We start from the raw sequence: 22,898 nt of genomic DNA on the forward strand, positions 1-22,898 counted from the left end.
ATAATTTATGGGTAGGTAGGGACCACGCTGGTGACCCACAAACTCCTTTGAAACAGCCAGAAACATTACACCACCGCTCTCCAGTAATACATCATTTTGCTAGTGCTCCTACTGATGTGTAAGACGCTTCATAATCACTCAGTAATTATTATGAATGAGTGAGAGAATCTATCCTTAGCTGGCCTCCTCTGTTCCTAGGCCCCTCCCGCTTCAGGCGACTCCTTCCCTAAGCTGCCATGCCTCCGTTTCTCTCTGCTTTACTTGAGCAGCTCAGCTCAGTTAACAGCAGCTAAAATGAGGATTTTGGGGGGGATTCCATTTTAAATGGATTTCTACATGGAATTTGGTGATTCCGACCCAATCAACCTTTTCCCACCTCGGACAGTTCCTTGCACAAAGGGCTTGATGGTGTCAAAGTTTGCATGCATTTTTAAAAGCCTAATTACATACAAAACGATCGTTGGAAGAAACAAAATAGGATTTAAAAAATAAATAAATTTGGAAGGGGGGAGATTGAAAGAAGCCTGGTGTTGACATTGTTGTTTGCCAGTATGTCAAGGGCTGTCAGAGACCGTGTTGAGGAGGGCTGCACAGATGAGGAATGGTTGGAGCCTCCCCCTCTCCTGCTCCTGATCAGGATCCTGAATCTTCCCAGGAGCAGGAGGACAGTATAGATTTGGAACAATGGTTTGCAGAAGGGCATAGTTCAGAAGACAAAAGTTGGGAAGAACTGGGTGGTGAACAGCTAGGAGAAGAAGAACCGGGGGGGGGGGGAGTGTTAACTGACTCTCTCTCCCTGGGAAGCCTACATCTGCCCAGCCCAAGATCAGAAAGCAAAGTGGTTGCAAGATCAGGTTGCAAGATGAGGAATTGACGAGGGTGTCTTGGAGGGAAGTGGGTGTAAACCTTAACTGGGAGCACCTTTACTCTGAGAATAGACTCTTCGTTCTTTCGCTGTGGTCATTAAAAATCTCTTTAAATGGCAAGAGACTGTTTTTGCTTTGTTCTGCTTCTCTACGGACAAAGGGAGGGAGGGAACTGCTATCCCAAAACCTGACAAGGGCACTCCCCAGCCAAAGGAATGTGGGCAGCAGATAGCGAACTCTGACTCTTACAGCAGTTTCCATGGCTCCAGTCCACACCCACCAGTCTAGTGCCTAGGCAGCTATTCTCAGGTCTTTTGTTCTATGGAGCAGTTGCAGCAACAGGGGATCACTTGCCATCCACTAGTTTATGTACCTTCCCCTGATGAGCTGCACGCACACAGATGGAGACTGAGCCTGCATGGACACTGCCTCTGCTCTTCCCTCTTCAGACCCCTCCTGGTTCTGGGAGACAGCCATGCAGGAGAGGGTGAGGACGCACCTTCACTTGTCTGACTTGCCTCTTCCTCTGACCCATCCTGTGCTCCACCCTTCAGTCCTCGAACCTGCCTCATTGGAGTAAGACCTACTGGGAAGGGTTGCTGTGAGCACTACAATTGAGCTGCTTTGGTTAATAATAATAATAATAATAATAAATAATAATAATAATAATAATGATGATGATGATGATAATAATAATAATAATAATAATAATAATAATAATAATAATAAATTTATACTCCACCCATCTGGCTGGTTTTCCCCAGCCACTCTGGGCAGCTCCCAACAGAATATTAAAAATACGATAAAACAGCAAACATTAGAAACGTCCTTAAAAAGGGCTGCCTTCAGATGTCTTCTAAAAGTCAGATAGTTGTTTATTTCTGATGAGAGGGCAGTCCACAGGGCGGGAGCCACCACCAAGAAGGCCCTGTGCCTGGTTTCCTGTAACCTCACTTCTCGCAGTGAGGGAACCGCCAGAAAGCCCTCAGCACTGGACCTCAGTGTCCGGGCTGAATGATGGAGGTGGAGACGCTCCTTCGGGTATACTTGGCCGAGGCCGTTTAGGTCTTTAAAGATCAGCACCAACACTTTGAATTGTGCTCGGAAACGTACTATTGCTGACCTATGCTTGACTCCACCTCCTGACACTACAGTTCCCATACCCCATTGGCTGTGTTTGCTTGGCTAATGACAGTTGCATTTCCCTGACATTTGGGGGGCTGAAGGCTCCCTGCAGCTGCTCTAACTCAAGAGGAACACAAAGAGCTGCCTTTTGCTGAGTCAGATCACTGGACAGTCTAGCTCAGTATTGTCTATGATGGCAATAGATCCCTGGTGTTTTAGACAACGGTCTGACCCATGGGTAGGGAGACTAAGGCCCAGGGGCTGGATCCGGCCCAATCACCTTCTAAATCCGGCCCATGGATGGTCCAGCAACCAGCGTGTTTTTACATGAGTAGAATGTGTGCTTTTATTTAAAATGCATCTCTGGGTTATTTGTGGGGCATAGGAATTCGTTCATTTTTTCCCCCTTCCAAAATATAGTCTGGCCCCCCACAAGGTCTGAGGGACCATGGACTGGCCCCCTGCTGAAAAGGTTTGCTGACCTCTACATGTGAAGCAGGTGCTACAACCCCTTCCTTCTGTCTGAACACCCTTCCATGATGTAAATTTGTGCATTGACAAATCACTCCCCACCAGCAAATCTGGTATTGCACCGCAATATTGACGATTAGCATAGGGGGGGAAAATCTATTAAGGGAAAGCGGGCAAAGGTTTTGCAAATGGCTCCAATGTCTGCTTCTCATCAGATTAGAGAACTGGGCAAAAACAAACAAGATGAATTTTAACAGGGAGAAATGTAAAGTATTGCACTTGGGCAAAAAAAATGAGAGGCACAAATACAAGATGGGGGACACCTGGCTTGAGAGCAGTACACGTGAAAAGGATCTAGGAGTCTTGGTTGACCACAAACTTGACATGAGCCAACAGTGTAACGCGGCAGCTAAAAAAGCCAATGCAATTCTGGGCTGCATCAATAGGAGTATAGCATCTATACTATACTACAAGGGAAGTAATAGTGCCACTGTATTCTGCTCTGGTCAGACCTCACCTGGAGTACTGTGTCCAGTTCTGGGCACCACAGTTCAAGAAGGACACTGACAAACTGGAACGTGTCCAGAGGGCAACCAAAATGGTCAAAGGCCTGGAAACGATGCCTTATGAGGAATGGCTAAGGGAGCTGGGCATGTTTCGCCTGGAGAAGAGGAGGTTAAGGGGTGATATGATAGCCATGTTCAAATATATAAAAGGATGTCACATAGAGGAGGGAGAAAGGTTGTTTTCTGCTGCTCCAGAGAAGCGGACACGGAGCAATGGATCCAAACTACAAGAAAGAAGATTCCACCTAAACATTAGGAAGAACTTCCTGACAGTAAGAGCTGTTCGACAGTGGAATTTGCTGCCAAGGAGTGTGGTGGAGTCTCCTTTTTTGGAGGTCTTTAAGCAGAGGCTTGACAACCATATGTCAGGAGTGCTCTGATGGTGTTTCCTGCTTGGCAGGGGGTTGGACTCGATGGCCCTTGTGGTCTCTTCCAACTCTATGATTCTATGATTCTATGATTCATCTCTCTGCTGAGCTGGCCCTAACAGGAGGCTTGTAATATCTCTGGAGGCAAGTTTGGACGGAAGCGGGAGAGGGCACAGAGTAATTGCCATGTTATTCTTGGTGAGTTTACAGAGCCCTCCGTGTGGATTCCTGGAGGCTGTGTTATCTGCATTTCTCGTCCTTTCCCCTTTCGAGGGCACATTGATCTGGCTAATGAGTTCCAATCAGGGAATAAAGGTTCATTCTTTCTCCTGTGCCGAGCAGCTAATTCTGCCTCCAGCGATAACTTCTGAAATCCAGCGGTGAATTTAATGGATTTGCTCCTGACCCAAGCTCTCCGGTTGCAGGGGAAAACAAAGAAACTTGACTTCTGTTCTATTCCCAGGCACTAGCAACCCCTGGAAGAGTTATTCCTCGCTATTTCACAGAGACATATCTCACTCTCCAAAAATCTTCATAGCCTTTCCTCTCTGGACCGAAGGACACATTTGCATGTCTCAGGGACACGGCTGCAGTTTCTCCCAGGCAAAGCAAAAAAACAACAACAATCCTCTTCACCTAGAAACCTAGCGTGTCAGGGATAAGGTGAGGCTAAGGAGAACCCTATAGGGACGCGGGTGGCGCTGTGGGTTAAAACACAGAGCCTAGGACTTGCCGATCAGAAGGTCAGCGGTTTGAATCCCCGCGACGGGGTGAGCTCCCGTTGTTCGGTCCCTGCTCCTGCCAACCTAGCAGTTCAAAAGCATGTCAAAGTGCAAGTAGATAAATAGGTACCGCTCCAGCGGGAAGGTAAACGGCGTTTCCGTGCACTGCTCTGGTTTGCCAGAAGTGGCTTATTCATGCTGGCTACATGACCCGGAAGTTGTACGCCGGCTCCCTTGGCCAATAAAGCGAGATGAGCACCACAATCCCAGAGTCGGCCACGACTGGACCTAACGGACTTACCTTTACCTTTTAAGGAGAACCCTTCTTCCTGACATGCTCACATTCTACTTGCAGAGGATTTTTTTAAAATAAAAATAGTATGGAGGTACATTCAGCCATGTGAACTGAAGTCTGAAGAAGGCGGGCAGATATGAAAGAGGACAGTACTTCTGCTGTTTTAGCAGCTATGCAGAAGAGGAAATGGTCACAAATGCAAGACCTGCTGAAGTCCCGTCTTGTCAGGGGTCGGAATGAGGAGGAATGGTGGGAGCCGCCCCCCCTTTTCTGGACCTTCTCCAGGGCAGGAGGACAGTATTGATTTAGAACAGGGTTTGCAGAGGGGCATAGTCCAGAGGGGAAAAGCTGGGAAATACTGGGTGAGGAACAGCTAGAAGAGGAAACACCAGGAAAGAGACAGCTGGCAGATTCAGTGTCCTTGGAAAGCATTCCTTCACCTAAGACTAGACAGGCTCTGAGAGTGATAGAACAGAAAGCGCAGAGGCAACAAGCTCAGATTACCCGATGTAGGAGTGACGTAGATTAATGGGGATGGAGGGGGTAAACCTTTACTGGGAGCAACACCATTTCTAGATAGATATGCATTCCTTTGTCTCTCACTGTGATTATTAAAGAACTTCTCTGGTAAGAATGCTCCTTTCGTTTGATCTGCTTATTTACTGCCACCCGGGGAGGAATCTGATTCCCCAAAGTCTGACACCTCTTCTATGTCCTTTTTCTTTCTTTGAACTTCCAGCAGAGGTTGGGTGTCCATCCATCAGGGATTCTTCAGTTATGATCCCTGCATTGCGAGGGGTCAGACTAGATGAACCTTGAGGTCACCTTCCTACTCTACAATTCTCATTCTATCACCACCCCCATTGATTCTATTATCAGTCGCCTCCTGCGATGAACATCTAGGCAACTTGAGAAGCAGGATGCTGTGTGAGATGGACCTTTGGTCTGATCTAGCCAGACTCCAAACGAGGGCCCCATCTCTCCCAGCATAAATAACGCAGATCAACAGCCGAGGGATGATAAATCGCTCCTCATCACATATTCATGAGGCTTGATTTATCATGCTAATTAGCCAAAGCCTTTGCCGCATCTTGGCATGCAGAGAGCAGAAGTAACCCTTTTGTCTCCATGTTCTGAACCAGCCATGGAAGGGGAAGGACTGAGGAGCACCAGGCTTGGGGCAGAGCCCAGGGGGAACATGCTCCCTCTCCCCACACAATTCATTATGTGAAGCCCAGGGCAGGCCGCAACAACAGGACAACCACCAAGAACTTGGACAGATGCTGAAGGAAAGGGAGAGGTCGTTATTTACTGCGGTGGACTACAGATCATAGCAGGGTGAAGGCGAAGTAAAGGAAGGCTGATCTGTGCATGAGATTAGAAACAGACGCTGCGGCATCTGATAAATAAATGAGAATGAGATGGTGAAAAGCCATAAAAGTGGAGGCAATGAGAAAGAACATGCTACAGTTGTTCACAAGCGTTTGCCAGTTTTAAAATGTCTGGCTCAAAGAAAGAATGTGAGAGAGAGAGAGAGAGAGAGAGAGAGAGAGAGAGAGAATTTGAGTGTTGAGCAAGATAATCCAATGTTCAACACACTGCGAAGTGGCCTCAGATAAGCTACCATTTTGCAGCCTCAGTCTCTGTTTATACATATAAAAATAAAACTGGCTTATCCATACAGGGTTGTTTTGGGGGGTTACTGAGAGAACTGTATCCTGGGAAGGAGAAGAAGCTGCCTCCTCTAGCCTTTGTCCCCTGGTCTCAGCCCCCATCCTATTCCATTTCAGCTTGCTACCGAAACACATCGAGGCTTCGAAATTCACATGCTTCTCTGAACTTTGAGACGTAGTTCTCCAACGAAAGAAGGCATGGATCTGGCCATGGCTAAGGAGGAACGAATCTGTCAATTTGGGTTTCTTCATGTTTCTCGTTTTTCCAATCTTAAATTCAGTTCTCCATATTTCCACAGCAGTTACACACACACACACACACACACACACACACACAATTTAGAAGTCCTCATGAAAATTCATCAGCATTTCAGTGCAAATTTCTTCTAGTATGCTCTTTTTTGTATGCAGCTTTCTCCAAGATACAGGGTTGCGGGTGGCGCTGTGGGTTAAACCACAGAGCCTAGGACTTGCCAATCAGAAGGTCGGCAGTTTGAATCCCCACGACGGGGTGAGCTCCCGTTGCTCGGTCCCAGCTCCTGCCAACCTAGCAGTTCAAAAGCACGTCAAAGTGCAAGTAGATAAATAGGTACCACTCCGGCGGGAAGGTAAATGGCGTTTCCGTGCGCTGCTCTGGTTTGCCAGAAGCGGCTTAGTCATGCTGGCCACATGACCCGGAAGCTGTACGCCGGCTCCCTCGGCCAATAAAGTGTGATGAATGCCGCAACCCCAGAGTCGGCCACGTCCTAATGGTCAGGGTCCCTTTACCTTTACCTTTATTGTCAAAGATACACAACGGTGCAAAGCCATTTCCCTGCATACAGTGAATTCTTGTGTGCTACTTTCACTAATGCATGCATTTCTATGGACACTGTACCCTAGTGTATACCCTTTTTTGCGCTCATCACTTGGCTGGAGAACTGCATTGCAAAATTCAGACGATTTTGAATTTCAAAGGGTGGTTGTCTGTTACTTATTTCCTATTGATTGCATTTTTATATCTCACCTTCCTTCCTCCAAGGAAGGAACACATCATTCTCCCCTAGCCACATTATCCTCACAACAACCTTGTGAGGTAGGTTAGGATGAAAGTTGGTGACTGGCCCAAGCTCACCCAGCGAACTTCAAGGCTGTGTGGGGGATATGAACCCTGGTCTCTCTCCTAGGTCCTAGTCTGACCCTTGTAACCAGTAGCCAGTGTGGCGTAGTGGTTAAGAGCGGTAGTCTCGTAATCTGGTGAACTGGGTTCGCTTCCCGGCTCCTCCACATGCAGCTGCTGGGTGACCTTGGGCTAGTCACACTTCTCTGAAGTCTCTCAGCCCCACTCACCTCACAGAGTGTTTGTTGTGGGGGAGGAAGGGAAAGGAGAATGTGAGCCGCTTTGAGACTCCTTAGGGTAGTGATAAAGCAGGATATCAAATCCAAACTTTTCTTCTTCTTCTTCTCTTAGAGCACATCTTGGTTTGCGTATTGTTTTGGGAAGTGTTCAGTTGATAAGCCTTAAAATGCAACAGGGATGGGATTCCTCCTTGGTCAAGTCCCCTTCCCCAACCTCGCAGGAACGGACGTGGGTATAACTGCGGCCTTCTCTGCCTAAGAAGACGTCTCCGTTGACGAGTTAATCAAGTCCTCTACGAGCCGCGTCCTGTTTGCCATCTGCAAGGTGGGAATCCTCTTCAGACGCGTCCCCTGCTGATACAGCAAATGCGCTGGAGAAAGCTCCAGGCAAGCGTGGCGAGAGAGAGGCGTGACAAGAATGCCCAAGATGGGCAAAAAATAAAATAAAATAGCGGGTTGCTCACCTTCCCTTCCTCCCTCCCTCTGTCAGCTGGAGGAAAAGACTACAGGGAGGAGGGAGAAGCGAGCTTCTGAACAGCATTAAAAGAACAGTCAGCGGTAACAGGAGTTCTCAGTGTTATTTCGATTGCTCCCCTCGGCAGAGGGCAGAGGAGAACCTGTCCCCGCTCCTCGACTTACTGCCCCCAGAAGTTCACAACGACCTCTGGCGGGTGCATGCGTGTCGTGAAACACAGGGGCCAGTTTGGAGGAAGGAAGGGCCCTGTCTCATCCTGCCACCTAATGGCTTAGAGATCCATCTTTACATTTGAATTATGAGCCAGTGGAGCTTCCATGTTCCAAGGCATTCTATCTCCGAGGGCTAGGTAATGGGATAAACTCTAGGGACGCAGAGATGCTTTCATGCCTCATTTGTGAGCTTCTCAAAGACACTTAGTTGGTCCTGCTGGAGTTGTGGGGAGGTGGACCTTTGACCTACCCAACAAGCTGGTGTTCTCTCTTTCTCTCTCTCTCTCTCTCTCTCTCCTCTCCTTTCCCCCTCTTTCTCTCCCCAGGTGCCCATCTCTCTCTACTTTACATTTAAATCCCACATTGCACTCACAAACACCCACAAGGTGGCTATATTTAATGTACAGTCATACCTCGGGTTACAGATGCTTCAGGTTGCGTTTTTTCAGTTTACGAATGCTCCAAAACCCGGAAGTACCGGAACTGGCTACTTCCGGGTTTTGGAGGTCGCGCCTGCGCAGAAGCGCCAAATCACAAATTGCGTGTGCGCAGACGTGCCGCTACGGGTTGCAAATGCTGCAGGTTGTGAACGTGCATCCCACACAGATCACATTCGCAACCCGAGCGTCCACTGTACTTACATTTGATGGAAGAAATGATTTTTTTAAACACATATGGTATCAACATGATGATGTAATAGACAGAGCTTGACCAATTGGGTGACTTTGGGTACTTATATAATGTTTAAGAACAGAAGAGGAGCCTGCTGGGTCAGGCCAATGGCCCATCTCCTCCAGCATCAGGCTATGTTTCCGGGTATGTTTAGACTGGAGAAGAGGAGACTGAGAGGAGATATAATAACCATCTTCAAATATCACATGGAAGAGGGAGCAAGCTTGGTTTCTCCTGCTTCAGAAGGCAGGATCAGAGCAAATGGCTTCAAGTTACATGACTAAACATCAGGAAGAACTTTTTGATGGTACGAGCTGTCTGACAGGGGAACGGTTTCCCTCAGGAGGTTGTGGACTCTCCTTCCTTGGAGGTTTTTAAGCAGAGCTTGGACGGCCATTCATCATGGATGCTTCAGCAGATATTCCTGCATTGCAGAGGGTTAGAATAGATGACTCTTGGGCTCCCTTCCAACTCTACGATTCCATGATTCTATGATCTTGAGCTCTTGGTGGCCAACCACATGCTGGGGGGGGGGACCCACAAGCAGGATTTGAGAAGAAGAAGAAGAAGAAGAAGAAGAAGAAGAAGAAGAAGAAGAGGAGGAGGAGTTTGGATTTGATATCCCGCTTTATCACTACCCTAAGGCTCACAATCTCCTTTCACTTCCTCCCCCACAACAAACACTCTGTGTGGTGAGTGGGACTGAGAGACTTCAGAGAAGTGTGAGTAGCCCAAGGTCACCCAGCAGCTGCATGTGGAGGAGTGGGGAAGCGAACCCGGTTCACCAGATTACAAAACTACCGCTCTTAACCAGAGCACCACAAGAGCACTCTCTTCTAGGAATTGGAATTCAGAAGTGTTACTACCTCTGACAGTGCAAGTAGAGTGTAACCATAGTAGCTAGCACTCCCTGACCACTGGCGGAGGAAGGGGGGTGCAGTAGGTGCAGTCCGCCCCGGGTGTCATCCCTGAGGGGGGTGACATTGCTACGCCGCCCCCTGGGATGCTCGCCGTGGGCGGTGCCCCGCGGGCAGCTAGCCCTGCCCCGGGGTGCACACAGCTCCACTTCTGCCCTTGACAGCCTTCTCCTCCATTAATTTTTCCAATCCACTTTTAAAGCCATCTTGGTTGGTGCCCATAAACTGCCTCTTGTGGGAGTGAGTTCCATAGTCTAACTATGCAATGAGGGAAGAAGTGCTTCCCTTTATCTGCCCTGAAGCTTCTCACATTCAGCCCAAGAGTTCTAGTGTTAGGAGAGATGGAGAATTTCTCCATCCACTTTCTCCAGCTGCCTTTTCTCTCTCTCTCTCTCTTTCTGTGACATGCACTCCAGCACCGCCCTCGAAAAACCCATCTACTTATGACTATTTTTGCTTTTGATCGGGGAACTTTTCTCTCAAGTGTTGCCAACTGTTTATCTCTCTTTTCAACCCCCGGGCAAAGATGTCCTCACTTAGAGAAATGACAATACAAAGAGGGGGGACCGTGGTGGTGCATGATAGATAGCGGCTTATGAAATTGTGAGTAGTGCAGAAAGAGCCTGTGATTCAGGGAACATTATTCACCCTGTCTCAAAAATAGAAGCCCCGGGGGCTTTCTGCTGAAATTGGCAGTGGCAGCTCAATCCCACAACACACATCTTGACTTGAGGAACCCGTTGTCACAGGATGTTGCGATGGCCACCAGCCGAAATGTCTTCGAAATGAGATATGATGAATGTGCAGTAGGGGGTGGGTCTGCAAGCCTCTACCAGCTGTGTGCGATCACCGAAAGCAGAGATCTTATTAATACAGAAGGGATCAATCTGTTTCTGGTCCTTGTCGCTTTTGGATGCAGTGGGTGGTGGGGTTTGCTAGATGGAAGGTTGGTGATGCAAAATTAAACAAACTAGCAAATCTTCCAGGTAGAAAGCTAGCCTGTCAGGGCTGCAACCCTTGCTCCTGACCCCCTAGTTTTCTATGTGCAGGCTTCTTCTTTTTGCATGAAAGAGCAGGCATTTCCTGGCATCTCAAGAGAAATACACTGGTGCCAGAGACCCTGGAGAGTCACTGTCAGTCAATGTAGACAACACTGAACTAGATAGACTTGTGGCCTGAATCTGTATTTGCCACCTGCCTTTGTTCCCCGCTCTTATGGGAAAGAGCTGTAGCTCAGGTCCCAAGTTATACCACAGACATCTCCAGCTTGCAGAGCTGGGAAACATTGCTGTCCCAAGACAATATTTGGTGAGTTAGGGACTTCCCCTGTATGCAAAGACAGTGTCACGGTCCAGTCTATGGGCAATCAAAGTCCCAGCTGAGGATGTCGGGACCGGGGGCAAGATGGTGGGCTGGGAGCAGGAATGAGAGTCCAGAAGCCAGGGTTCCGAGGGTCAGGAAGCAGGGAGTCACGAAGTCAAGGGTCCGAGGGTTGAGAAGCAAAGAGTCAAGAAGCCGAGGATCAGGAAGCAAGAAGCCAAATGCAGCAAGGCGGGAAACGAGTTGTTGTGGCAAAGAACTGAAGGGAAATGCTGACCTTATATCCCTTCCTGGCTCTTGTCACCAGGTGCAGTGAGTTACCAACTGGCCTCACCTGTGTGGCCGCACCTTGCCTCTCCAGAACAAACTTAGGAAGGCCCCAGTCCTGCGAAGCCCTACTGGTCACAGGGCCTGGCTCCTGCACGCACTCCTGACAGACAGGCTCTGGCAGATTGAGCGGACGAGATCAATAGTGGGCCCAATGATCAAGAATTTAGTTTCTACATGTGTTGTAGAGGGCAGTGAGGGGCAGATGGGGCTCATCAATCAGAGAAGGCAGCCCATCCAGGAGAAGGAAAACTCCGATCCTAAATCCCGGCTGCCTTGCAGAATATCTTCAGGAGAAGTAAAGGCTGAGGAGTAAGCTACACAAATCCTGAGGGGAGTCCCTAAGACAGTTGGATGGCACCTTGTCAGCCTCCTTCCAGCAACTCCTGCAGCCAAGTTGGTGTCAAACGTCTTGCTCTGCTTTCCTTTGGACCCCATCAGCCAGGCCAAGAGGTGTGGTTTGTTGTCTGGACATCCCAGGACCTCCATACTTGCACACTGGGGAGGTCACTTTGGGGCTACTAATACAGAGGTTCGACTTCACCCTCGGAAGCGTACTCCATTGTCTCTGTAATGACAGATGCCAATAACTGGGCTGGATGAACAAAACTGGGATAAAGGGACTAGTGGCACGACTCGGTATAAGTAGTCTTCCTATGAAAGTCCCCTTGGAATGATGCAGGCCTATCATAGAATTTGTGGAATTGGAAGGGACAAGGGTCATGTAGTCTAACCCCCTGTAATGCAGGAATATATTGCCCAACATGGGACTCTGTCACGGTCCGGTCTACGGCTGATCGAAGTCCTGGCTGAGGACGTTGGGACCGGGGGCAAGATGGCGGGGTGGGAGCAGGAATGAGAGTCCAGAAGCTGAGGTCCGAGGATCAGGAAGCAAGAAGCCAAATGAAGCAAGGCAGGAAACGTGTTGCTGTGGCAAAGAGCCAAAGGGAAATGCTGACCTTATATCCCTTCCTGGCTCTTGCTACCAGGTACAGTGAGATGCGGGTGGCGCTGTGGGTTAAACCACAGAGCCTAGGGCTTGCCGATCAGAAGGTTGGCGGTTTGAATCCCCGTGACGGGGTGAGCTCCCGTTGCTCGGTCCCTGCTCCTGCCAGCCTAGCAGTTCGAAAGCACATAAAAGTGCAAGTAGATAAATAGGTACCGCTCCGGCGGGAAGGTAAACGGTGTTTCCATGCACTGCTTTGGTTCGCCAGAAGCAGCTAAGTCATGCTGGCCACATGACCCGGAAGCCGTACGCCGGCTCCCTCGGCCAATAAAGTGAGATGAGCGCCGCAACCCCAGAGTCGTCTGCAACTGGACCTAATGGTCAGGGGTTCCTTTACCTTCACCTTTACAGTGTTACCAAGTGGCCTCACCTGTGCGGCTACGGCTTGCCTCTCCAGAACAAACTCGGGAAGGCCCCAATCCTGCAAAGCCCTGCTGGTCACAGGGCCTGGCTCCTGCACGCACTCCTGACAGACTCAAACCCATGACCCTGTGATTAAGAGTCTCGTGGTCTCAGCAGAATGTTCCCTGGTTGGTCTCCTCCTATGACCTGCTTCCACCCTGGGGTCCTCACCGTAAGGAGCAGCCAGCAGCTGGGCTTGAGCTCCCATTTTAATTTACCTCTGGGATTCAGTTCGACACTGTCTGGGGCATCATGGGGAGTTAAAATGGAGTCAGACCCAGCCACCCAGCACAGTGCAATGTTGAGTCCTGCCAGGGCTTTGAGCGGCTGCTTGATGCCGCCGTGCGATGACGCTCAGCCTGCATTGAGCTGCAGCCAAGCGGTGAACCAGCCGTGCAAAGTGTGAACCGGCCCTTTGCGGATGTTTAGAGATGGCAACAAGGATCGATGGTCGCAGGCCGCAGAACAGGACGGCTTGCACGCGTCAGTGCTCATCCGGAGAGAGCGCATTTCCTTGCATCGCGTCCCGCGTGGAGTGTCGTCGGGATAAATTTTTACTGACTGCGGGGCGTTCGACAAGCAAATCGCACTTAGGAGAGTAGAGAGGGCGGCCTCGAGGCACACAGCACTTTTGACAGCGCCGAGAAGTCTAAAACCCTTGTATTCATAGCTGAAGCCAATCTCTAGGCAGGTTAGCCTATGACCAAGCAAAGTGGTAGAGTCTGGAAGCAGCAGAGTGGACTGTACCAAGCATGGGAAAGCCACTTTCCCTTTTTCTTTTTAAAGGTTCCATTCTTTCTTCACTCTCCCCCCCCCCCCCCAATCACATTGCAAACAGAAATTTAGCACAACATAGAATGGAACAGCTCTTGCTGCTGGCTGGATTTTTTTGTTGTCGTTTTACTTATGGGAATGGGCCTTATTATTTTATGTCCACCTTTTCCCTCTAAACAACACATCACTGTAGAGTGATGGGCAAATCTGTCAGTTTCAGTTACTCATTATTCCATTCTGAATGCTCCACGTTTCCACAGCAGTGTGAATAATAATAATACAGTAATAATACTAATAATAATTTATATACCGCCCTATATCCGGAGGTCTCAGGCACTTCACAGAAATTATTATTATTATTATTATTATTATTATTATTATTAGTCCTAATGCAAATTCAATCCTAGCATACACATTTTGGCAAAGCAATTTCCCCTTAGTACAAAGTGCTTTTGTATGTTATTTTCACTAACATACACTAACATATATATAACCACATCACCCTAGTACAGAGCTTTTCAAACTGTGTGTTGTGATACATTAGTGTGTTGGCTGCAACGTGTAGTTGTGTCGCACGAATGCTCCCTGCTCTCCTCCCGGGGCTGGAAAGGGGTTAGTTTAACCTCCAGTTTGCTAGTAAAACTGAACTGTTGTGTCGCAAAAGGATACATGTCTAAAAAGTGTGTTACCAACATGAAACATCTGGAAAGCTCTGACTTAGTATATGTGTTTTTTTTTAATACAGATCACTTCGTGGGAGAACTGCACTGCAAAATGTGGAAAAAAGCAAATTTTGAGGGATGGCTGTGTTTCAGCTTGCCATATTTTTTTGGGGAAGGTGCCAAAGTTCTACTTTTGATGCAAGCCAAATCTAATTTCTGTGCCACCCCTATCCCTGCATTTAGTAATCTAGCACATATGGGGAGAGGGCGACATTAGAACCATCTCCTTGATGGGATAGATTACTATAGGCAGGGAGCTTTTCAAGTAGGGGACCTTTCAAAAATAGGACCCACCACCTGAAATGAGTACACTTGAGTACACTACCACCTCATTTTTGGGAAAGTGTAGAGGAGTTTTTGCTTTTCCAATATGTATCTTTTTCCCCCAAGAGGAGGAGGGTTCTCTATCTATCTATCTATCTATCTATCTATCTATCTATCTATCTATCTTCTATCTATCTCTATCATCTATCATCTATCTATCTATCTTCTATCTATTATCTATCTATCTATCTATCTATCTATCTATCTATCTATCTATCATCTATCTATCTACTATCTATCTCTATCATCTATCTATATCTATCTATCTATCTATCTATCTATCTATCTATCTATCTATCATCTATCTATCTATCTATCATCATCATCATCTATCATTTCATAACATTTATAGACTGCTTGATTGTAAAGCACCTCAAAATAGCTTACAAAAAGAACAAAACAATAAAAATTATTAGTAAAAACAATTAAAACGTTCAGAAGATTAAAGCCAGCAATAAACTACACATCTGGGTAGGCTTGTCTAAGCAAAAATGTTTTTAGCAGGTGCCAAAAAGAGGACAATGGAAGGGAGTTCCAGAGTCCAGGTGCTGCCACACTAAATAAACAATCTCTTACAAATGCAGATTGGGTATTATGTAACAGAATGAAGCAGTTGAATGGTCTATTTGGGGCCAAGTAATCTCGCAGATCAACTGGTCCCAAACCATTAAGGGCTTTGTATACTGATAGTAACCCCTTGACCTTGGCCCAGTAGCACACCGATAACCGGTGAATGTCTCTTTATCGGCATTCCTGTTTTCATGATCTTGTTATTTCTCATTGAAAGCGTGGCCTTTGCTTCTCCTTACTCTGCTAGTAACGCCAATCAAATTAGGAATTTAGAGAGGTGGGCAATGCATCCAGAGCAGGGCAAGAACAGCGGCTTCATCCCTCCCCCTTAATTACAGCTTCCGTTGCTTTCTCTGAACATCATGTGCAACCGAGGGACCTTAATAACTCACATTTAATTTAGGTCCCCATCTCCTCTCTTTCTTACCCATAATAAGATAATTACTTCCCATAATTTGCCACGGAATGCGCCTGCCTAATAAATAGATGCAAGAGTTAGCCCATTACACAATAAGCGAGGAGCGCTGAAACATGTGTAATTCGTAGGATGACAAGAGCAACGATTAGGCTCTCGGAAACAGAACGAGGCAGGCAAATAAAGATTGGTGCTGAGGGTGCTACCCACAAAACAACTTCCCCAGAATCTTCACACACACAATGGGGTAGAACAAACTCTCTTCAAGACCAATTCACACATTGCGTTTTTGTTTTTGCAAGTGCTTGCAAGAATGGGGGAATCTCAAACTGGCTTTCCCAGCGGTCGGTCTCTTGAGGTTTACTCCCTGCGCAACCAGCACTGATGTTCTCATCATTTCACATCTAAGCGCTGACCAGACTCAGACCTGCACAGCTTCAACCAAGTTGTCGATCACATTCCTTTGAATAAAGAGTTAACTTCACTGATGCCAGGTGCTTTATTGCTGACCTACCCAGTGCTGGATTTACATATAAGCTAAACAAGCTATAGCTTAGGGCTACACTCTCTTGGAGGCCACCAAAAAATTAAAGGAAAAAACACCTGGATGTACATTTCCAAAATATAAGATAAAAAACAAATAAAATGGCTTTAGATACTTATTAGGTCCATAAATTACTATATAGCAAATTTTCAACACAAAAAAGTGACAATTTGTTGTTGACAAAGGACAGTTGGACATATAAAGGGCCCCATTACCTTCAGTAGCTTAAAAGGTAAAGGTAAAGGGACCGCTGACCATTAGGTCCAGTCGTGGCCGACTCTGGGGTTGCGGCGCTCATCTCACTTTATTGGCCGAGGGAGCTGGCGTACAGCTTCTGGGTCATGTGGCCAGCATGACTAAGCCGCTTTTGGCGAACCAGAGCAGCACATGGAAACGGCATTTACCTTCCCGCTGGAATGGTACCTATTTATCTATTTGCACTTTGGTGTGCTCTCGAACTGCTAGGTTGGCAGGAGCGGGGACCGAGCAATGGGAGCTCACCCAGTCGCAGGGATTCGAACCGCCGACCTTCTGATCGGCAAGTCCTAGCCTCTGTGGTTTAACCCACAGCGCCACCTGCGTTCAGTAGCTTAGGGCCTCATCAAACCTAAATCCAGCCCTGGATCTACCTCTGTATCTGGTTCATGATAGTGGGTAACCTTTTTTTTTAGGTCAAAGGGCCACATGACCCCAATGGAAGCTCACCAGGGACCACATGCAAGTCATGGGCAGTGCCGCAAGTAAGAGAAGGGTTGGGTGGAGGCAATGGATGTGACTGCCACCTTTGAAGAGCCGGCTACATTTCAGCCATGCAAAAGTCAGGGCTCCCCCCCCCCCACGTCGCCTCTCTCCATTCAGGAGAGTTCAAGGGCAATTTCTGCTGGGCAAAACCATGAGGAGGATGCAGACCAGGACTAGCGAGGGGTGTGAGCTGGGGAAGGTCGGTGTGGTCTGGAAAGGGGTGTGGGGTGTGGCTTGGAGGAGAGTCCCGAGCGCTGGATAGAGACCTCTGGAGGGTCACATTTGTCCCCTGGGCATGAGGTTCTCCACCCTCTTCCCACAGGTTTTACAGTCAACCCTCTCCCTTTCCCCCTTCCTAGTTGATGCAACTGTGTCTTCAACATTTCAGCTAACTCCAAATAACTTTGCACCTAAATAGCATCCCACGTCGAAATTACGCAGGTCTGTTTCTATATACACAGGTAAACTCCTCCACACCATCACATCTGCGGATATGTGGCATTGGGGAGAAAGGCGTGCATAAAGAGACACTCATTTCTCCAGTCACGGCCAGCAGAAAATGTGCTCTCTATAAAGCCTCGATTATACTCCATGGCTAAGGGAATGGACACCATTTAATGGCCTGGCAGCTGGCAGGGATGGAGCTGGGTTTTGCTCGCTCTGTGTTTTTAAGCAAACAGTCCCAATTTGTGTCTTCCAGACACATACGCAGATCAGAACGCAATTATCCTTCAGGTTCCGCACGTCTCAAAAGCCTACAATACAGATCTCAGCTCAAAAAGCACCAAAATGTGTTAAAAATTTGATATTTTAGGATGAATTTTTTTTTTTAGAACTGTGTGCATTGAGCTGCCATTAAATGCAATTTTGGCACATCTTTTTCTCTGATGGAAAGAGCAGATTGATATGAAAATAGAGCAGCAGAGGAAACTCGGGGATGGAAATATGTGGCTTTGACATGGACCAGAAGTAGATGGCTCTGTTGTAAAAACGTAAGAGCCTTGCTCACTCAAGCCAATGGCCCAACTCGCCCAGCATGCTGATCTCGCAGCAGCCAGCCAGATGCCCCTATAAGAAACCTGCAAGCAGGGCATTAGGCCATAGCACTCTGCCCAGTTGCAGTTCCCACCAACTGGTCTTCAGAGTCATACTGCCTCGAACAATGGAGGGTAGAACACAGCCATTGTCTCCAGCAACCATGACAGTTCTGCAAACGCCTCTGGCATTCAGAGACACATGGCCATGGATAAACTCATCCTCCTCCATGAATTTGTTTCACTCTCTTTCGAAGCCACTGAAAAGGATGTCCGCATCTTGCGGCTGGTGCAGACGGATGGTTTCCCAATCACTTTCCAATACATGTAAACAAGCCAAAGGCTTATGGGAAGACCAGCAATGTCATGGGCTAGGAGACAGGTTCACCTGCTAAACACGCAACCTGAAGGGGGAGAGGGCAGAGTGACTCCACCTTCACCTGATCAACCTTCAAGGTCACGGAGCAGAAGGCACTGATCAGAACCAGCTAGCTCTGGGCTTCATCAACAGCTTTCAGCAGCAGTCAGATGCTGGAAACAAGGCCTGTGGTTCCTGGCCTGACCTTGCTGCTATCTGCTCTCCATCTCAACCCTTGGCTCTGAGATCATTTGGATTCCTTGACCTCTGGACTTGTCTGACTTTGTATCAGGAGTGCCAACTTGGCCCCAGGGCCGTGGGTGCCATGCAGTGTGCATGGTCCTGGCACTGAAATTTGTGGGTGCCCTGCCCCTTTATGGGGACTTGTGTGAGTGCTCGGGCTCCAGGGAGTTGGGACTTATGCTTTGTATGCGGATTCTGCTCTCAGGCAAGTGTTCCTTGCTAACCTCTAGCCCAGGAGTCAGCAAACTTTTTCAGGAGGGGGCTGGACCCACCCTCTCCCAAAAGCAACCTCCCAAAAGACACCCCCCCCGAAATGACTCCACCACTTCCATTCACGCTGCAGCCGCTGCAGGCACTGACGTCGCCTCATCTTCAGCAGCCGCAGCTTCTGCAGCCAATCAGAAGCTGTGCCACAGAAGTCAGTCCCCGCACGGTGAGGCCTCCATGCCAGTTTAGCGCAGGGACTGACAGAGCGGGTGGCAGGATCCGCAAGGTTCACGGGGTGGATTAACGAGCCCAGCGGGACGCATCTGGCCAGCGGACCTTAGTTTGCTGACCCCTGCTCTAGCCCTTGCTTGCTGGGCAATGGGAATCAGACGGGGCTACAACGAGTAACAATGGAAAACTTCCACGAAAAAAGAGCTAGACCACCCCGATTGGATCTTCCCACAAAATGTCAACATGAAACAACAGAAAGTCGCTCAGAGGCAGGAAGCTTCATAACCACCAGTGCAAAAGCAGAGCATCAGAGTTGGCTGGCTGCTGATGTAATATTTGAGATTGCTTCATTTACTCATCTTACTTGGGCAAAAAAATGCATCCCAAACACACTTGGGTACCCCATGAAAGAATAGAGGATAAAAGAGGCTTACCTGAAAAATAGCTATCCAAGCATAGCCAATATTATCAAAATTAATAGCTCCATTGTGCGGGTTGAGCTCCCCCGTCCTGCAAATGTTGTAATACTGGTTCCAATTGATGCAGGCGTTTCTGCTGCTGAAGTCCAGGGTGTACGAATTTTGGTTGTAAGAGTCCATGCTCAAAGTACATTCCACCTTGTACTCCTTCCGGTTCGGGATGCTGGAACATTTCTGCATTCCGTTATCCCGGTGGGACGAGCAGATGAACGGATTCTCCTCGCTTTCCTCTGGCCGATAGTAGGGATTCAGGAAAGTCAAGTTGTACGTCCTTGAATGGGAAGGAAGACACAGAAAACTCCCTTATACCAAGTCAAAACTCTGCTGCGTTCAGCTCATGATAATTTCCCTCTGAAATTATTATTTTTAGAATTGAGTTGGGACTGTTGTATTTTATGTAGTGAGGGGACAGTTCTGAACTGATCTGCTGCTACTGCCTAGCAAGGGGCAGCAAATATTCTTTCCAGCCTAAATTGCCTTTGGCAAGATATTCTGTACTGGCTAAAAAGAGGGCAAATCACTCCTACATGTTTGGTTTTTCCTCTTATACTGTTCCAGTGTCTCTGGGCCAAAACGTACATTAGGGAATTGTTGCCATGCCAAAAACCTGCAATGCAATCAAAGTAAACAAAGAGAAAGAAAACAAAGTTGGTCTGACAACATTTTGAGGCCTAGGATGACCCTCGTTTCCTGGTTCTGACCCCACCTGCATGACTGACAGAAGACCGTAATAATAATAATAATAATAATAATAATAATAATAATAATTTATTTATACCCTGCCCACCTGGCCGGGTCTCCCCAGCCACTCTGGGCTGCTTCCAACAAAATATTAAAATACAGTAATGCATCAAACATTAAAAGCTTCCCGAAACAGGGCTGCCTTCAGATGTCAGTGTCCAGGTAGAACAATGGGGGTGGGACCCACAGGCATCTGATTGGCCAGTGTGAACACAGGATGCTGGACTTGATGGACCACGGGCCTGATCCAGCGGGCTCTTCCTATGTTCTTACATTGACAGTCTATCTCCCCGCCGCTCAACATCTTGTGCCAATTTGTTTCTTGAAGACCAGCTCACTTTTCTCATCTTTCGAGTCCCAAATGACATTTGCTGGAAGTGACTGAGGCATTTCCAAAGACCCACTAGCAGCCATTTGGGCACCACCTGCCTGTTTTCCAGCTGCTGCCAGACAGCATCTTATGAGGCACTGGAGAGAGTCTCGGTTTGCCCATTAAAGAGCCTGGTTCATGCCAACACCCTGCGCATTGACCTCTAGCAAGGGCAGCATCACATGTGCCAACTCTATGAGGCTGAGGACAGTTCACCTTCCCCTCCACCCCAAGTATGCGGGGACAGGGCTGAGCCCTTCCAATCTAGAAGAAGGCCTCCCTGGGCCTCATGGCCAACTCCCAATGCACATGACATCACACATGTGTGTTACACGTGTGACGTCACATACACACAACAATGTTGCATGGAACTTGGTGCCTCTGAGCAGCATTTTTCCACAGTGGTCATTTTAGGGATGGAAAATGTCATGCTCAGATCTAGCCAGCAAGAGTCTCACCTGAAGGAGCGTCTCCACCCCCATTGTTCTATCCAGACACTGAGGTTCAGCGCCAAGGGCCTTCTGGCGGTTCCCTCACTGCAAGAAGCCAAGCTACAGGGAACCAGGCAGAGGGCGTTTTCGGTAGTGGCACCTGCCCTGTGGAACGCCTTCCCACCAGATGTCAAAGAGAAAAACAACTACCAGACTTTTAGAAGACATCTGAAGGCAGCCCTGTTTAGGGAAGCTTTTAATGTTTGATGCATTACTGTATTTTAATATTTTGTTGGAAGCCACCCAGAGAGGCTGGGGAAGCCAAGCCAGATGGGCAGGGTATAAATAATATGTTATTATTATTATTATTATTATTATTATTATTATTACTACTACTACTACTACTACCCACAAACAGCATTTGAGCCCAACAACCCTCTCCCCTCCTGTGGTCTTCAGAAACTGGTATTCAGAAGCACTGATGCCTCACACCATGAAAGAAGAACATAGCAGTCATGGCTAGTAGCCACTGATCGCTTTATTCACCATGGATTTGCTGAATTCGCTTTACAAGCCATCCTGGTTGATGGCCAGCACTGCCTCCTGCAGAAGACAGTTCCATAGTTGAACTATGCGCTGCATGAAAAAGCACTTTCTTTTTAACTGCCCTGGATCTCCCAACTTTCAGCCTCATTGGAAGTCCATGGGTTCTTGTGTTATGAGAGACAGAGGAAAGCTTCTGCCATGCCGTGCATAATTTTGCAAACTTCTATAATCTCTTACTCGCCTTTTCTCTAAGCTGAAAAGCACCAAATGCATTAACCTTGACTCTTAAGGAGCTCCATCCTCACGATCATTTTGGATACCTTTTTCTGAATGCTTCCCAACTTTACACAGGACTCCAAATGTGGGTGTACCATAGATCCGTATACAGTGGTACCTTGGTTTTTGAACAGCTTATTTCACGAACACCTTGGAAACCGAACACTGCAAAACCGGAAGTAGGTGTTCTGGTTTTCAAACGTTTTTTCGGAAGCTCAGTTTTGAGTCCCCCTGTGTTTCCTGTTGCGCTGCTAATCTGCATCCCCCCCAATTGTAATTCAAGCCTTCCATTTCTGATCGCAGTGTTCTGAGGTGATATTTAGAGCTTATATTTGGTGCTTTTGTTTTTGCTATTTATTTTGCATTTTTTGTTTTGAGGCTTTTTCAGTTAATTTGTTTTTGTGACTGTGTGGATCCCAGTTCAGCTACTGACTGACTGATTAATTGATTGTGTGACTGCGGAAATGGATAAAAGCCCTCGCCATCCAAACAATGACTATCATCAGTGCAGGTAAGAAAAAAAAATAATTTTAATTTTTATCATCTACAATACAGTCTTATTTATTTTGTAGTACAGTGGTACCTCAGGTTAAGTACTTAATTCGTTCCGGAGGTCCGTACTTAACCTGAAACTGTTCTTAACCTGAAGCACCACTTTAGCTAATGGGGCCTCCCACTGCTACTGCGCCGCTGGAGCCCGATTTCTGTTCTCATCCTCAAGCAAAGTTCTTAAACTGAAGCACTATTTCTGGGTTAGCGGAGTCTGTAACCTGAAGCATATGTAACCTGAAGCGTATGTAACCTGAGGTACCACTGTACAGTACATTGATTATTGCTTTCATTTTATGGACCAATGGTTTCGTTAGATAGTAAATTTCATGTTAAAATGTTTTAGGGGTTGTTTTTAAAAGTCTGGAACGGATTAATCGGTTTTGCATTACTTTCTATGGAAAAGCGCGCCTTGGACTTCTGGAACGGATTAAGTTTGAGAACCAAGGTACCACTGTAATGGCATTATGACATTGGTGGCTTCATTTCCAGTTGCTTTCCCAATGACCCCCTAGCATGGAATGAGGCCTGCAGGCCAAAAAAAGCCCTTCTCTTCAGGGTTGGACAGCCTTTCTCAGAAGCCCAAAC

General features: G+C 47.5%; 1 protein-coding gene across 1 annotated transcript in view; it reads right to left on the bottom strand.

Moving 5' to 3' along the window:
- CACNA1H (calcium voltage-gated channel subunit alpha1 H) overlaps positions 1-22,898 on the bottom strand; it is a 174,583-nt gene that overhangs the window by 131,220 nt on the left and 20,465 nt on the right. Inside the window, exon 5 of the mRNA XM_080980107.1 lies at positions 19,353-19,668. Within this exon, the coding sequence (XP_080836233.1) occupies positions 19,353-19,668 (316 nt within the window). The remainder of the gene's footprint in view (positions 1-19,352; positions 19,669-22,898) is intronic.

This window comes from Podarcis pityusensis (assembly GCF_964106645.2).
Source record: "Podarcis pityusensis genome assembly, chromosome: 14".
NCBI classification, from domain to species: domain Eukaryota; kingdom Metazoa; phylum Chordata; class Lepidosauria; order Squamata; family Lacertidae; genus Podarcis; species Podarcis pityusensis.